This window comes from Hipposideros armiger, unplaced genomic scaffold (genome assembly GCF_001890085.2).
Source record: "Hipposideros armiger isolate ML-2016 unplaced genomic scaffold, ASM189008v1 scaffold_660, whole genome shotgun sequence".
In the NCBI taxonomy this organism is placed as follows: domain Eukaryota; kingdom Metazoa; phylum Chordata; class Mammalia; order Chiroptera; family Hipposideridae; genus Hipposideros; species Hipposideros armiger.
Genome location: NW_017732010.1, coordinates 277,361 through 295,004, shown reverse-complemented (window position 1 = coordinate 295,004; position 17,644 = coordinate 277,361). Strand labels below are relative to the sequence as shown.

The 17,644-nt window shown below is 33.5% G+C and overlaps 1 protein-coding gene across 2 annotated transcripts in view; it reads right to left on the bottom strand.

The window, feature by feature from the left end:
* CALCRL (calcitonin receptor like receptor) overlaps window positions 1–17,644 on the bottom strand; it is a 100,023-nt gene that overhangs the window by 15,639 nt on the left and 66,740 nt on the right. For both annotated transcript variants that reach the window (XM_019626137.1, XM_019626136.1), the window contains one exon: window positions 2,221–2,347. In XM_019626137.1, coding sequence (XP_019481682.1) covers window positions 2,221–2,347 — 127 coding nt within the window. The remainder of the gene's footprint in view (window positions 1–2,220; window positions 2,348–17,644) is intronic.

Here is a 17,644-nt window from a genome sequence, read left to right as displayed (position 1 = left end):
AATGAGCCCATACTTTATCTTATCCAAACATGGGGTTTGATGGTTGCATGTTGGTAAAAAGAAGAAAAAGTTAAGGTTTTTCTTCCTCTTTTCCTGAGGTCTCCACTTTCTCTTCTCTACTTTTAAAGAAACAGGAAGAGGGAGGTTCAAATATAGGGTAAAGAAAACATGTATAAGAAGTAAGAAATATAGTTTACTCTCTTAACAAGGGAAACAAATTAAAAGCTCTCTCAGAACTATGTGGCCAATTATTCCCTTTGGGTCTAATTGCCAATCTGGAACTCAATAAATATTTAGTAGCAATTACCATTATTTTTGAAATAAATATTTTTTCCACTAAAAAGAAAACTATAAATGAAATGCACTGGAAACTAAACATTGTTTTATAATAAAATAGTAATAATAAATTTGCATATGAGTTAGCTTAAAAATATTTTACTATATATTGTTTTAATACTTAAAATAATTTTGAGGCATGAATGATTTAGTCCCATATTTTATAGATAAAACTGCACTAAAGTAGTTAAATGATTTGCTAATATTCATACGACATCAATAATAGCTATATCCTGAACACAACTCCTTTAATTCCAATTTTGTTTTCATGACTCTACACAATGCCTTATGCCTGAAGGACATTTATAAAACCTATTCTTTCATTAAATATATATTCAGATTGCATGACATTAAAATTTAAATAATATACCTTGGTGTCAAACATAACATTATATTAGCAAAGTCCTCTCAAATGTAAAAATGAGTTATTCCACTATATTATATAGAAATGATGGACTTGAGCTTCAAAATTTTATCTATATAGTTTTTAGATATACATACCTAATTGGGATTCTAATTCCTAATTTCATTTAAAAAGTTTATAAACATGATAAAAATAGCTTAAAGCATGCTTCAGAAAAATATATTTATGCTGGGCATTGATGAGAAAAATGGACAATAAATTTTCCAATAATATATTAAACTAATTATATACAGTTTGCTTTTTGTGTGTTAAACACTATGTACTTGTATATAAATATAAGATTTAAAATCTCTTGCTCTGCAACTTCATGACAGAACTCTGAATCTCCTTACTCTAGAGAAATTCACTCTAAAATGGCAGGACCTTGGTCAGTTTTTTATATTGCTAATTATACCCCAGTGCGTTTCCTGACCCAGTGACTTTAGAGTGGAACATATACAAAATTAAGCAATCCGGATGCACGTGTGCAAACAATACAGGGAATTTTAGAATGTTGGAAATTACCCTAAAAACACACATAAAACACATAAGAGAGTATTGTTTATTTACCCATTGAGTGAAAATTCCTTCCCTTCTCTGATTTCAGTAACTAGATAACTTAATCTCTAACAAAACACTTTATGTACATACACACCCCTCCACAAATCTATATCCAAAACTGTAGAATAGATCGTACAAATATTATGAAAGCAGATGATTTAAAAAACTTGAATACATTTGTTATATATGCAGATATTTTAATTGAAATGTAGTTTACATATCCTCATAGCTTGCTTAAAATATGTAAATTTGCATAAGTCAATTTTAGCTTATGTTTTAAAAATATAGCTTTATGTTATGACACTCTCTGTGCTTATTTTTGTGTATCTTTTGGTACTCATCCTAAACATTGTGCTTCCAAAGGGATTGTAAGGAAACATTTTATAAATGTTTACTGAGACAAGAGGACTTGGTAGAACTGTTCATAAATTTTATGTTAATGAAGTTGAATATTATATAGGGTATGTATAATTCATTTTTCTCTGGTTTTATTAAATTTTTAAAGTCAGCTTAATACCAAAAATATAGTTTCCATTTTCCAGTACTGTTTTTTCTAACTACACAGTTAGTTTGATTTTTTAATTCGATTGAGTAAATACTTTGTAGTAATAAACACATGTCCTACCAGCAGCAGGACGCGAGTCATAAAATGAGGGGAAGGTAAATGTAACATATATAAATAATTGAAGCAAAATAAATATTCTTCCTTTTAATATTCAATCATTATAACGAGGAATATTGAGATATATTTACTTTTCTAGATTGGAAAATAGCTATATACACTCTCTGAATGTCAGACCTTAAAATACACATATAATAGTACTTAATTACACACATCATACATATATCAGGAACTCTCACTACTCCCATATCTCCCCTGCTAACCTTTTGAACTTAAGGACACGTCTATTTTTACTTACAGGATTTGTGGCCACTAGGGCTTGGTTGTTGGCCACTGCAGTGAGATGAATGATTGTTACAACAGAGTTACAGATGAAGGAGAAGAACAGATTTTTGTGCAAAGTAATCCTTTGGCAACTTAGGCTCCTAAAAGGCAAGAGAAAAAGTGTGGTGACATCATAAAATGTTTCCACACTTGTATTAATTATCATTCAAATAAGATACAGTCACAATTCATAGCAGCTACATCAACTTTGGAAGAATTATTTTTTCTCCCCAAGATTCACTCATAATAAAATTTCCCTTAATTAGGGAAAATCTATAATTCCTTAAAACACAGAAGCAAATGAGTTGCTTCAGTACAAGTAGACATAAGTAGGGATAGCAAATTTGTCTGTTTCAGGCATCTATTGGGTTGTTGGAAAAGTCATGATGTATTTTTTCTGTTTTTCAAAGGTCATTTATTTATATAAAGAGCAAAGATCAATCAATGATATATTGCCCATTTTGTTTCATAACCTTTTGCCATCTTTCAGTGAGCTTCATAATTCCTCGTTCTTAGAAGGACCTGTCTTTATTTGCGAAAAACTGAACAAGGCGCTGATTTACAGCTTCATCTGAATTGAACATTATACTATGTAAGGAGTTTTGAAGACAGCGAAACAAGTGGAAGTCTGATGGTGCAAGCTCAGGAAAGTATGGTGGGTGTGGCAACACATCCCATCCAAGCTCCAATAATTTCTGATGGGTGATCAACCTTGTGTGTGGTCTCACGTTGTCGCAATGGAACACAACTCCTTTACAATTTAAAAGCTCTGGATATTTCTGGATGATGGATTCATTCAAACTGTTCAAATGCCGACAGTACCATTTGAATTAATTGTTTGGTTCCTTGGTAGGAGCTCGAAAAACACGACACCTTTAAAATCCCACCACACAGAGAGCATAACCTTCCTCTGATGAATGTCTGCTTTCGATGTTGTTTGAGGTGAATCATCACATCAGAACCAAGACTGTTTGCACACCACATTGTTGTAAACAATCCACTTCTCATCACCAGTTATCAGTCGCTTCAAAAAAATGATTGTTTTCCTCACATTTAATGAGCATATTGCAAATGTTTACATGTGCTGTCAAATCAACTTTTTTGAGTTCATGTGGAACCCAAATATCAAGCTTGCTTAAGTATCCCAGCTTCTTCAAGTGGTTGTAAATGCTTGAATGATGGATGTTCAATGTTTCTGCAATCTCTTGCATCATGTAACGTAGGTTTGACTCGATCACTGCTGTTATTTTGTCATCATCAACCATGGTGGGCCTCCCTGACCAAGGAGTGTCGTTGAGATCAAAATCACCTGCATGGAATTTCATGAACCATTGTTGGCACTGATGTTCTTGTAGGGCATTATCGCCATAAACTTTATGCAACTTTTCACAAGCTTAATGTGCATTCTTCCCTTTAAGGAAGTAAAACAGTAAAATATGGCAAAAATGCACATTTTGGTCTTCCATCTTCAACTTGTAAAATCTCCAAAACTCAACCAAATTGCTTAATTTTATTTTAGAATGAAGCTAGAATTGTCAGCTTTCAAATGACATAGCAATAACATAGATGAGAATGACTCTAGTACTTCCAAAAATGAACTAGTGCCATCTGTCGCAAATATGCATCATGATTTTTCCGACAACCCAATACATAAACTTCTTTTGTTAATCTCTCAATATCATTAATGTTTTAATTCATTTTGAAAATGCAGAAACTAGGATTTAGTGATTAGATAATTGATAAAAAAATCGTGCACCTAATTAATTTTGAAAACTCTAGATTTGTATGTCAGATTCCCGCACAGATAATGCTCTTTTCATTATATTGCATAGGTAGTCCTGTTTATATAGCCTGTTTCTGGTTGTTCTGTTTACATAGCCTCTGTGGGGTGGTGGTGATTATGGAGACCAACAACCATCAGAAAGATAACACTGTACTTAGAACAGATGAATTGATAAAAATACAGATTTAGAAACCAATGAGATTTGTTTGGCTTTAGTGCATTTTTCTAATTGGCCCAGCCATAGCTAAGATATAAGAATATCACCACCTTTTTACTGGAGAGCCTCATGGATAAAACAAATGAACTGGCTGTATGGAGTTCATACTGAAACAGATTTCAGGAAAAAGTGTCTTTAAAGAGAAGTATTGTCACTCTTCAGATTGAATCCACATCCATTCTACAAGATAGTCCATATATGACTGCCTTACCTATGCATAAAGACCAACTCAAGCACTACATTCTTCATGAAGTAGTTAGTATTTGAAGGCTTGCTATGGGTAAAGTTTTAAAATAATAGAAAGCAATCCATTTGAGACTAAGTAGTTAATATCAAAATAAACACATGTGTAGGAAGACATTTCATTACAGAGACTTCAAGACTTATTTCGTGTTTTAACAAGTTTATTCAACTAATATGGTCACTGTAGATAATCCACCCTATAAAATTCAAACCTCTGACTTCTGCTTTGAAAACTCTAAGGGGATTTTAACTTAGTTTCATCACTACATCGCCTTATCCTAAATTGACAATGTGCCCAGGATATTATATTGGGTTGTCGGAAAAGTCATGACATATTTTTTCTATGTTTTTTGTTGCAAAAATGTGTCATGACTTTTCCGACTATCCAGTAGTTAGGCTGGGATGCCAAGGTTTTTCATATTTGAAAAAGCAAAGTTTAGGCTATAATGTGTTTGAAATTTCTTCCAGCTATAGGTCTGTGATTCTTTATATAGCTCTAGTATTTTAAAGGGTCTGAAAATGAATTTAATCCAAATCCATATTTATGGATTTTCAATACATGCCTTCCACAGAAGTGGTGCTATCAGGGGAGATTTCTATGAAAGACTTCATGAGGGGGATGGCTGTTGGATAGATCACTGCATGTGAGACAGTCATATATAACAAGAATATGAAGTCTAGATGGAGGCCATCAAAATAGAAACAGCTGAGGACTGGTAGTATTTTTACAGCAGAGAGTGTTTAATTTGACTTGACTTTGTAGCACATGAGATTAGTGAGAGACAGGCAGGGATCAAGCTACAGAGTATACATGATATTATATAGAAAAGAACAATCTTAAAGCTTTTGAACAAAGGTGGGGCATGATTCCTGTTATTAAAGAAAGTCTACATTGAGGCAAAGATGGCTGTATTTTCAATAAAATGCCACAGCAGTTACACACATGCTTTGTGTTCACTGAGGGTGAAGAGAGTTAATGAATATGAGAAGAGGTCTAGCCAAGAATATACTTTTCGAATAATTTATATTATGTGTGATTTAGTTCTTGTAATTTATCACTCTTCTATGATGAGTATTATGAACATATAATATTTGTCTGCATAGTTTAATTGAGCTTCTCCTGTGTCTATGGAGTGACAACTATTGTTTAGGGAAAACTGTTTATCCATGCAAATAGGTGTTTTTTTTGGGTTGTTTTTCCAGTATTTCTTTTTATAAAGATTTTATTGGGGAATTGGGAGAGGGGGATAGCATTTGTGGAATTGGGGAAGGGGAACAGACAAGTTGCTGTCCTTTTGTTCTTCAGTCTAGTTGTGGAGGACGTCGCTTCACTGGCCCATGTTGGTATTATCATTGCGCTCTTCCCAGGTGAGGCAGATGGGTCGCCGGCCTCTGGACGGCCGCTCACGGAGGCTCTTGGCAGCTTATACTGGCTGCCAGCTCCTTGTGCTGGCTGCTGGCCACACACAGTAGCTTATGGCAGCCCACTGCTGCAGGGGCTGCAGCCTACGCTGTCGCCAGTGACTCATGGCAGCCCAGCTCCAAATAGGTGCTTTTTTAAGTAATAGAATTTAAATAACTCAGCTACCTTCATGGGCAAAACGATAAAATGTTTTCGTTAATGGGCTATTTTGCCCTTTTCTGCTGTACACACTTATTTATATTTTAAATTATGACCAAAAGACTGAGAGGGCTTGCTTAGACAGAAAGTCAGAAATATTTGTATAGAGTAAGTTGGAATGGAGGAAAACAGACATTAAAGAAGGCTTTCAAAAATAGTAATTCATGATAGAAGAGCTGAAAAATGAGCGGAGGAACATAAAATAAACAGCATTTATATTTATAATTGTTGATATTATAACACTGACATGTGAAAAGATTGAAAATAAGTAAAATAAAATGCTACCTGTAGTTAGTTGAAAAACAATTTAAATTTTTCTTGTGTACACTTAAACTCCCTTCTCTTTTCTATGATGGTTTGTATTTCTGTTCCTCTCAGAATTCCCTGTTTTCTGATGACTCTGCTCCCACCTCAATCAGGCTTAAAAGTTAATGACTTAAAAATGAGCTACTGGAATCTATTCTCTTCTAAAGATGTGATGATTGTGAGTACAGTCACACAAAAAATGGCTTCTAATTCTCTTACTAAGTGACAAAAGGATATACTGCATTTCCCTTTTTACGTACAAGCAATGACATATTGTGGGCAAAATTTTGAAATGATAGAATAAAATCCTATCACACATGAAAAGTTCAATATCAAAACCAAACAAATACTTAAGAACTCATATGAAAACATTTCAATACATAGATACAAAACTCATTTTGATTCTTTTATAAAATTATCTAAATAATATTGTCAACATAAAGAATTCACCCTATATAACTCAAACCAAATAACTTCTGTTTTGGAAACCTTGATGTCCACTTTAGTTGTCCATATGTTGCAATAAACTGGAGAATTGTCAAATCGTTTCACTGTTTGCTGTATAAATATATCTACAAATTTATCTACAAAAATGTGTACTATTATCTACAAAATTAGCCTATTGCTGTTGCTTTAGTTTCTTCCATTTCTCCCTCCAAGTTCTGTGCAATTTAAATGCAGACAGATACTCTCTGTCATATGCTTTCTATCAATGTCTAGTGGTAAAAATGGCTCAGATTTTTCTAGTGATGTACATTGTTTTCTTCTAAACATGTTTGTTAACACATATAAGTACATTGGTACAAATAAAATCAACGTGTAAATGAAAACCAAAACACGTACTTGGAAAACACACTGAAATGAAACCCTAAAAATATTTGAGTATTTTTTTCAAATGTTAACCTACAACCGATTTCACCTACTCTAAATTTTGAAATGTAGTTATTTTATTCAAAATAGTTAAAAAATATCTATAAGCTTAGAGAATGTTTTATAAGAAAAACAAAAACAAAAACGAACAAAAAAACCCCTCCCTCTACTTTCTTTAAATGTTATAATACCCCTTTCTAACCTAGCATGACTGCAGAATAGAAAATGTGGTTTGTGGGTCTGAGTGGTTTCCATTTCATATTCTGTACACATAATTACTGTAGAACATTATTTCAATATGTAATTTTGACAAGCAGAGTTATAGAGGCAGTTGGTGTAAGTGTGTCAACAAAACCATTACACTTCATGTGTAATGTAACTATGTCTTTCAATTCTATTTTGGAACAATTAGAAGCAGGTAGTATCAATCACCACATGTAGCTCAGAGTGGGTTTTGAAACCTGACCTGAGAGTGAATCTGGACTGTGCCATCTATGGAAAGTATGATTTTGGGCAAGATATTTAAAATCTCTAATTCTCAGTATTCTCATCTGTAATTTAGGGAGAACAATAGTACTTCACAGGATAGGCTGGAAAATTAAATGAAATAAACCATGTCTAGTATATAGTATAATATCTAACACATGGTGAACACTCAGCTATTTTTTTAACATTGTTATTACATGGCTGATTTTAATTAAGTTCTCTAATGTTTTTTTTCTCACAAATAATAGCATCAAACTTCACCTCAGTAATATAAAACTGCCCGTGTTTTAAGTAATACAATGGAACAGTGAATTGTCATCATTTTGTTATGAAACATAAGAATTCAACATTACAAAAACAGTTTCCATGTGATTAAGGGCAATAGCAACCTAAATGATTTTGCCAAGGGATTTCATCTATCCCAGAGTTGTCTCCAAATTACCACTTCCATTATCACCCTGACCCCATGTTCAAAGCTCCGCCACAGTATGGATAAAATACTTGCTTTGTTTCCCATTTGGTTTGACATGAATTAGAAATTTCCAAACTACTTTCCTCAAAACTAATCCTGACCAAAACTAGTCGAAGGAGGTAACACAAGCAGCATAAAAATAGTCCAGTCTGTAAAGTACTGCTTTCTTATGCTAATTTATCTAATTTAATTTCCAAATGCTCAGATCATTTCCCAAGAGAACATTATCCATGTCTGAGAGGGAAGCTAATGTCAATCCGAACACTGCCAAGAACAGTAGGCAGAAAGCTATAAATGTATTAAAAGAAAGAGTAGGATGGCTATCTGTTATCTACTGGATGGTGCCTTGAGTGGATGGGATCACCTGGTTATGTACGATACAAAGCAGACGTAACCTACATCAGTAGTTCCCTGTTGAAGGCTGCGGGTGATCCATAGGTCCAGTTTAGACAGAGTACAAGAGTGTTTCAACCAAGATGCTCAATGCAAGTCCCTCTGGAGAGGAGGCAATGGCTGCTCTTGCCCTGTCATGCTCCCTCCCCTGCCGCTGCCCTACAAGGACGCTCATTTAATGTAACAGAAAAGGATGTGCTGTGTAAGGCACAGACGTGCTCCTTTTGGGTGGCCTATTGGTTTGCTCTATTGTGTGAACGGCCCTAGTGCAAATCTCTTTCTCATCGCCTAACTGGCAGGAAAGCAAGAGAAGAAACGGCCAGGCTTTCTGACTGTTTGTGATTTTTACAATCCAAAAAACTGCCCTTTTAAGATAAAATTCATAATAAAAATAAAATCCACCATTTATTGAGTCCTTAGAATATCCCAGACACAGAGATAAGAATTTATATTCATTATCTCATTTAACTACCCCTTTGAAGTATCATTATCCTTTAATAAAACTGAGTTAAGTTGTTCAAGGTCACAATCTTAATAAGTGATCTGCAGAATTTGAATGTTGAAGTTTTTAAGACTGTAATAAGGCTTCTGTATCTCATAACATTCATTTAGTCACTCGTAACTCTTTATTGATGAATAAGTAATATATTACGCCCTGTTTCTAGATCCTGGGAAAACAGTTATGAATAATACAGACCAAGAACCTGAACTCATGTTACTCATATGGCAGTGTAGGGTAAATAGACATGTCAGTTACGTAATGTAATTCCAGATAGTGTTATATGCTTTTTAGAAATTAAAACAAGGTTGAGAAATAAATAAAGACTATGGCCAGAATAAAGGAAGACTCAAGATAGAACTGAAACAGAAAAGACAGAGGAGAAAAAGCATTCCAAGCAGAGAAGGCATCCTCAGTGGTTTTTAAAAGTTAAAGTTAAAGGTTAAAATTTTTGAGGGGTAAAGAAAGACAATTTGAATAGAGAATAAAGGAAAACTCCACATTGTTTTTTTCCATTCTAAGATAAAGAAAATTAAATTTAAAGAGCATAATTTACAGAAGGACTTTTTGATTCTGAAGCTCATAATATTTTGTGTTGCATTGCAGTGTTCCATCAGCAAATGGTAGCAGCATAATATCCAGTCATTCTTGTTTTTTTTTTTCCTAATTACTAAAAAGATGCTACAGTTTGCAGGGTTTACTTTGACTTTCTCCTCATATGTTGTCACATCTTTGGGTAAGGTCTAGGAAAATAAACTGTGTCTATGAGAGTGGAAAACCAAATTGCAATATATATTATGACTTTGGAAAGAAAAAAAAATTTGCATTATTTATATTCCCTAATCCATTCAAATGACTACACCGTTTTTACACCAAGCAACAGATCTTTAGCTGTCTTAAAATTATTTGTTATTTTATTCTCATGAAAATTTCATTAAGGTTAAGTAGCACTTACTTTTCAACTTGCTCAAGCAAAACAGATAAAATACTGATAAAGAAGTTTCATATGTATCAAAAATATCAACAGAAATATGTGACCTTTAACATTATTAAAGCTTTTAATAATAAATTTACTTATTTTTAAAATTAATTTATTAATTATTTTATTAATTTATTAAACTAAGTCCAAAATCTTTAATTCAGTTATTTACTTTATGTTTCCATACCTGGGACTCTTCTCCATAAACCAGTATTAACAATTACATTATAGCAGAACTGGTTTTTGTTAGGCTAAATCCATTACTTCTTGCACCACTCTCATTATTCACATCTGATACTCTAATGTGGAAATGCAATGTTTTCATTATACGTATATTGCAGTGGACATATATAAAAAGCTGTCCAATCAAGCCTCACATTACTGAATAGGGATGTTTTCAGCTTTCACTGAGTTCAGTTTGAAGGGAATAGATTTTTCAGCATGTTGATTAAAATTCATTAATTTGGAAATGGACCTAGTGAGTATAGTCTAAAACATTATGTGAAAAACTATTTAATTAGACAATATCCACTGCTAAGGTGGAGGAAGTCTGGTGTGCATAGAACAGAATAGGATACATCTCAGAACCACAGTGCCTAACAAACTTGCAATGCATGAAATGTATCACAAGACTTAAGAAAGCAAGAATGATCCTGGCTAGACACTGAGAGGTATATTTTTCAGGGACCATTAGATGACTATTTCTGAAATCAGTCATAATGAATCTGACAGAGCAGATTTGCCAAATTTAAAACAAAACAAAACAAAAAAAACAAGTGAAAGTTCAGGTTTGTCAAAACAGGTTCATCAGGGTATGATTTATGGAGTAAAAAACTTTGTTCTCTGTGTTTCAATGTAGGATTTCTTTAAATAGTTAGCTTTATTTAAAATAGATTTAAAGATTCAATCACGAAGAGTTTTTAGGAGAGGGCTGGCAGAGTGGCTCAGTTGGTTAAGAGCTCTCTCAAGAGTATGAGCTCTGAGCAACAGCAGTTTGATTCCCAGCCCGAGCTGAGCTGTTGCTGAGCTGCCAACAGGTGGCAGGTGGCTCAGCTAAAAAAACAAAAAACAAAATACAAAACAGTTTTTAGGAGAAAAAATATAGCTTAAAGAAGAAAACTATAATTGTTCTAATTCAAGAGATATGTGAAGCAACTGGAAATGAGATAAAAGTTCACGATATTGATTGAGTATATTCAGATATTAGTTAAGAAAAAAAGTGAGAATTTGTGTCACTTGTCCTGAAAAGTAAAAATATAAGCATTAAAGGATTATTTTATTAAGTTCAGAAAGCTTTGGTCTATCAACTGGATAGATTTTTTTCTTTCTTTTTTTGCTGAATTTTATTTAGGACCTTATCCCAACAACCTAGAGAGTATATATCATTGTCTACAGAGTTGTAAGTATGCAACTTGACTTTAAAATTATTTGGAATCAGTGTCTGAAATGCTAGCAAAATTAAGATATTAGAAAAAAAGAACCACTTTTTCCTCATACAAGTCAGATGTTATATGTGCTCTTTTATAGCAAGAAGATGGAGCCCTTTGTCTGGGTTGAAAGTAAAAACAACATTTGCTATGTTCTGAGATTTTAAACAGTGATTAAAATATAATTTATAACTAATTCCAGTAAAGTTTATTTATTTATTTTTTTATCTAAAGGGTTCTGCCTTGTTTTTCCAAGGATAATTACGAGCAAGTCATTGCCTCTCAGGGTTTGGCAAACCCCAAAGCTCTGTCTCTTTTTCTCCCCCTCCCTTTCTGTTCCCTTTCTTTTTATCTCCCACTCGGACTCTTCCCTTTAATTGGCTCTAATATAAAACTGAAGTTTAGCTGGTAAATAGTGTTTCATATTCTCTGTTTCTAATTTAAAGCATGGAGAAGTAGTAGACTTTTTTTTCTCTTTCTAAATTAAAAATAACCAACTGTATCCTAAATCAACTTTTTGTATGGTTCTTGGTTTTTATTAGGATGAATCAGTAAGCCTCAATTAACAAATGGGGGGGAAAAAAAGTTACCTCTGCCAAAGACTAAGCAAGAATGGCTGCAGTGTGAGGAGCTGGGTTAAGAGGCAGAAAGGAGGTATTGATAGGTTTTTTTTGTATATACACACAATGATTTTATGTGAAACATCAGCTCCTCTAGGAATTAGTTGGTAGACAGCTAAAGTTTCTGTTGCTCTTGGTATGAACATGCTTCATTAACCATTCAATTCAGCATTTTCTGAGGTGGTCTGGGTCTTCCTTCCATGGAGCTGCAGAGTCTCTGATACTGTTTTACGCAGATGCTTCAGCTGATTAGAATTTTAAGGAGTCTCAGTCTGAAGCTGGAGACAAACGCCAGACAGACACAAGGGACTTGCCCAAGGTCACGATAAGTCATGGGAAAGTCAAAGTCCTAGAAATAGGCTTCTGAGTAAGTTCATGTCTTCATTCCTCAAAAATTTATAAAATGCCTACTATGTGCAAAGTCTTATGCTAAGTTCTGGGATGTGGAAAGAAACAAAGCAGAGATGATTCCTGCTCTGGTGAAGCTAACTTTGGGACATTGTTTACATTACTTCCTGTTTTAGGGGATGGTTGTAATAAGTAGCAGCTTTTGCTATTTTAGTAGATGGTTGAGTTGAGTATATATTAGAAGTGTCTTAAAAACAAAGACTACAAATTCTTTAATTCAAGCACTAAGTAAGCTACATGGTACCTTGTGGGCATAAAAATAGTTTTATTATTTTTTACTTACTTTAAGCCACAATTTTTTTTATATAATTATACTACTAATTTGGCTTATATATTTTTCATTCATTGTCTACTTATTTTTCCATATGAACAGTATAACAATTTCTTTATAAATGTTATGTACCTAAAACTAGAAGTTGTGTGTTTTTTTTTGTTAAGATTTTTGGGAATTGGGGGAGGGAACAGTGTTGGGGAATCAGGAAAGGGAAACAGACAAGTTGCTGTCCTTTTGTTCTTCAGTCTAGTTGTGGAGGACGTCGCTTCACTGGCCCATGTTGGTATTATCATTGCGCTCTTCCCAGCTGAGGCAGTCATTTCCCAGCCATTGGACAGCCGCTCACAGTGGCTCTTGGCAGCTCACGAAAGAGCAGGCCAGCTGCTGGCCAAGCCCCACTGCAGCCTACGCCATCACCAGTGACTCACAGCAGCCCTGCTCCAGGTCGAGCTGTTGTTCACCATCTTAGCTGTAGAGGGTGCAGCATCACTGGCCCTCATGTGGGATCTGAACCGGGGCCCTGCTGCTCAGAGCTGGCATCCCAAGCCAATTCTTAACCAATGCACTACTCAGCCAGCCCTAGAAATTGTGTTCTTTAGTTTTGTTTTGAAAGAGCCTACTGGTATAAAATGCCTATTGGGCTAAATATTTTATAAAAATATTTAATGGCGTAATAAGAAAGAGTGATAACTATGCCAATAATAAACAATGCTTTCCAAACTTGACACTCCTCTTAACACTGCACATATGTTATCTCAGCCCTTATACCAAACCTATGATATAGATACTAATAGTATCAATCTTTAAAAGATGTGAACTTGAGGAGTAAGAAATGAAAGAACTTGTTCCATGCATTGCAGCAAGTGACAAAGATGGGATCTGAGGGCAGCTCTGCCTGTGTGCAGAACAAACTCTGAACCACACTCTGGTAATGATGTCTAGGCATATGAAAAACATACTTAATGCTACCTGGGTCTTACTTGAAGAGTGTTTCTCATGTTTCACATAAAGCCCGAGAATGTACAATAAGAAAGAAAAGTTAATTTGTAGCTTTGCTTCTTTCTGTTCAAATTCTCCATTTTAAAAAGATAATTAAAGTCCAATAAAATTACTAAATCAAACAGAGAGGACACAGATCAGGAGAAACACTGGATGGCTTAATTAACCGGTTAGAACATACATAAAGTTAGGTGTTGGGCTAGAGAGTCTCTTCATTTTTTATAGTTTACAATATCTACCTGTTGAAGTTCCATCCATCGTTTACCACTTGTTTCAATGAGATTGTCACCTCAGGGATCTTGTGATTCTGTTGCCTCTGTCTTTCCGTAGCTCTACAATAACTTGGCTTTTCATTTACTTTGTATTACTATTCCACTGGGGTAATGTTAGATGGTTACATAAGTGTAGTCTGTGTACCTACTTGATTAATATAGTCTAATGATAAACTTGTAACTCTTGCCATTTATTGAGAGATTCCTAAATAACTGGTGCTATGCGAGTCTATTTTGCCCAATATTTTAAGACAACATCATGATCCATTATAAAGAAACTGAAGTTTATGGAAAAGCAGAATCAGGCTAAGTCCATACTATGAGTAAGTGGTGATGGCAAGATTTAAATATATCCTGTGTTTTAAATCACTGTATTATAGTATCCATCAAAATTAGCTTGTGCCTGATATCAAGTACACACTGGTCATGCTAACTCACCATGAAAGATTTTTTTAGTTCACTATAGAGAATGAACAGTTAATTGTAGATTCAGTATAAACTTTAAGTATAAGCCACATAATTCATTGAAAATTTTAAATTTTCTTTTATCTAGAGGCAGAGAACCAAATTCCATATATTGGCAAGATACTCATTTGGCTTTAACAAGGTTTTGCCTATGTAGAGTGCTATACATCTTGTTTTAAAGCATGGAATTTAGCAAACAGATACATGCATTTATTGTATATAGTGCTCTTAATTTTTTTTAATTGCTTTTTTCCTGAAAAAAACAGGCTTATTTCTATGTGAAACATGGAGACAATATTTTGGAAACATGAAATTTCTAGTCTTTCCTTTAAAATGAGATGAGTCTGCAGATTGTATCTTTAAAGCTAAAGTGCTAAGCACATGTATGTATATACAATGTCAATTTTTTTAAAGTATATTTCCATAGAGAAAATAAATTAATTCTGGTTTTAAATTTTAAGCCTTCAATTAAAAATTATACTTTCTTGTCAGTATTGTTTGAGTAGTATTTGCTCTTTTAAATACAATATATGTAAATACAGATGTAAAAATATTGAACCATATTATATTTCAAATCCTAATCAATATGAAATATAGTTTATCTGTATAAATTGCTTTTAGCTTGCAAGATACTTTCACAAATGTGAACTTCCCTGATATTGAAATTATGTATTTTAACTTTAAAAAATTAACTCCTCCATTCTACAGAGGGTGCCAAAAAGATGTATACACATTTAAGAAAGGAAAAAGCTATTAAAATTGTAATGCTCAATATATACCAATAACAAAAGATGAAGTCACGTTTAACTTCTGCAATTTACAAGAGGTGCTCAAGGTGGTTAACTATCAATGTCCAGATACTTCTGATTACGGTGAACTGCTGCTTGAGCAACGCTGACCGAAGTGTCCACTTATATACATTTTTTTGGCACCCCTGGAATTTGTCTTTATTAAATTACTGTTCATTCGTAGACTTGGGCTTAGAAATAGTATTACAGATCATTACAGATCATTAGGTCCAGCTACAAACCCAGTATAAGGATCACCCATTTTCAAATTCCTGATAGGTTGACATCTAATTCTGTCTGAAAGTCTTTAGTGACAAGAAGGTCAATTGGTGGTTCATTCTATTTTCTTTAACTGTTAGAGTTCTTTTATTTTTTTAATTAAACCAAACATTTTTTCTCTTTATGTTATTATATGAAATCTATCCCCAATATATTCATTTAAATTCTTGAAGTCATCTGTTGTGCCCCCTATATTTCATGGGTTTTGTTTGTTTGTTTGTTTGGCTTAACATTATTAGGATCTTAACTCCGTGATCAGTGAACATTATTTTCTTTAATTTCTTCACTGTCCTGATAAGCCAATTCTTATGACACCCTCTTTTCCTCTTATAAAGTCTGACATCCATAGTAGACAGGGTGAATGACTTGTCTGGTAGAAATTTGGAATTGGATACTTTACAATTATTGGTATAGTCTGGCTTGTAACATTGTCTGTTGCATGACACTCCCACTATTGCCTCAGTTCACAGCAAGCATTTGTTCAATGGAATCATAGACACTTTCATGAAGAAGCTTTGTTAATTTTGCATTTGACATTATGGAATTAGTTCAGGACTGTATTTATATCCTTGCTAAATTCAAACTTGTTTGGTGTCATAGGGCTTGGAATTCTAGGAGACTGTTGTTCTCTTTTTGACTACTGAATTTGGCATGAGATAAAATTGCTATGCTTAACTTCATATTCTTCAGAAATTAATTCTGCTTGATTATAATTATTACATGCCAAATAAGAGATTGTTTTCTCTGAAGGGTCTCTGCATTAGGTTTAAATTTGCAGAGATGGTGGTCTAACTCCATGTCTACTGTAACTAGTTGAAGTTTCAGAAGTACTGCAATAAGGAAATTCAGGAAGATTTCACTGAGAAAATGCTAAAGTTTAGATCTGAGGTAAATGCATTTAACTAGCTTGAGGGGTGGGAGCGAATAGGCAGAATATTCAATTATAGGATATGCTGATGGTTTGGATTTTAAATAAATTACAATAGGAAATCTAAAATTTTTAAAGCAAAGGATGACAAAATCAGATCTGTATTTGATCTAAATCTATGAAAATATTCTGTCTGCATTTTTGGAATAGAATGAAGTGGATAAAAGACTTGTTGAAACTAGATAAGATAAGGGTGGCGGTGGTAGCAGTAGAGACGAAGTAAATTGGATAGACTGGAGGATCGTTAGAAGGGTAAATCAACAGGATATGATAGGGAGGAAAATTGAGCCATTGTCACTGATTACTCCTAAATTTTGGGCTAATGCAATTAGATTGCTTGTGCTATTATTTGTAAAGATGGGTTACTCTGGAGGAAAAACTGGTTTGGGTTAGGAAGAGGTAGATGTTATGAATTTGTTAAGAACATATTGATTTTGAAATACTTTGAGATAATGTATTTTAAAAGCTATAAAAAGATATATACACTTTGACCAAGATATCCCATGTCTCTGGGAATGTAGCCTAAAAAAGTAGTGCAAAATATGGGAAAAGTTATTTCTGAAAATGTCCATTTCACTTTTATATTGATAGGAAACATTGGAAGCAATGTTAATGCTCAAAAATAGAGGAATGATTTAATAACCTGTCAACTTAATAAAAGGGGTTTTATTTAGTGAATTAAATGGCTGTTTTAAAAACTCTTTAGCGATATGGAAAGTATTAATTATATAATGCTAACTTATAGAAATAGTTAAAATATTTAGTGTATTATAATTAAAACTGTAAAAACAGATACACATGAAATAGAGTTATAAAAATAGAAATAATTGCTCAATAGGATATTAGAATTGCAGTTTATATATATATATATATATATATATATATATATTTATTTTCCTTATTTAAAAATTAGTAACATGCTTAAAGTGTCTTAAAATTTTTAACAAGTATATTGCAAAAGTAAGTGCAAGTCTTGTGTCTCAAAATTATAGTTTGTTTTTAATTAAGGATTGCATTTTTTCCCCCTGAGAGTTAATTTGGTTGGTTTGTGTACTATTTGATTAACTCT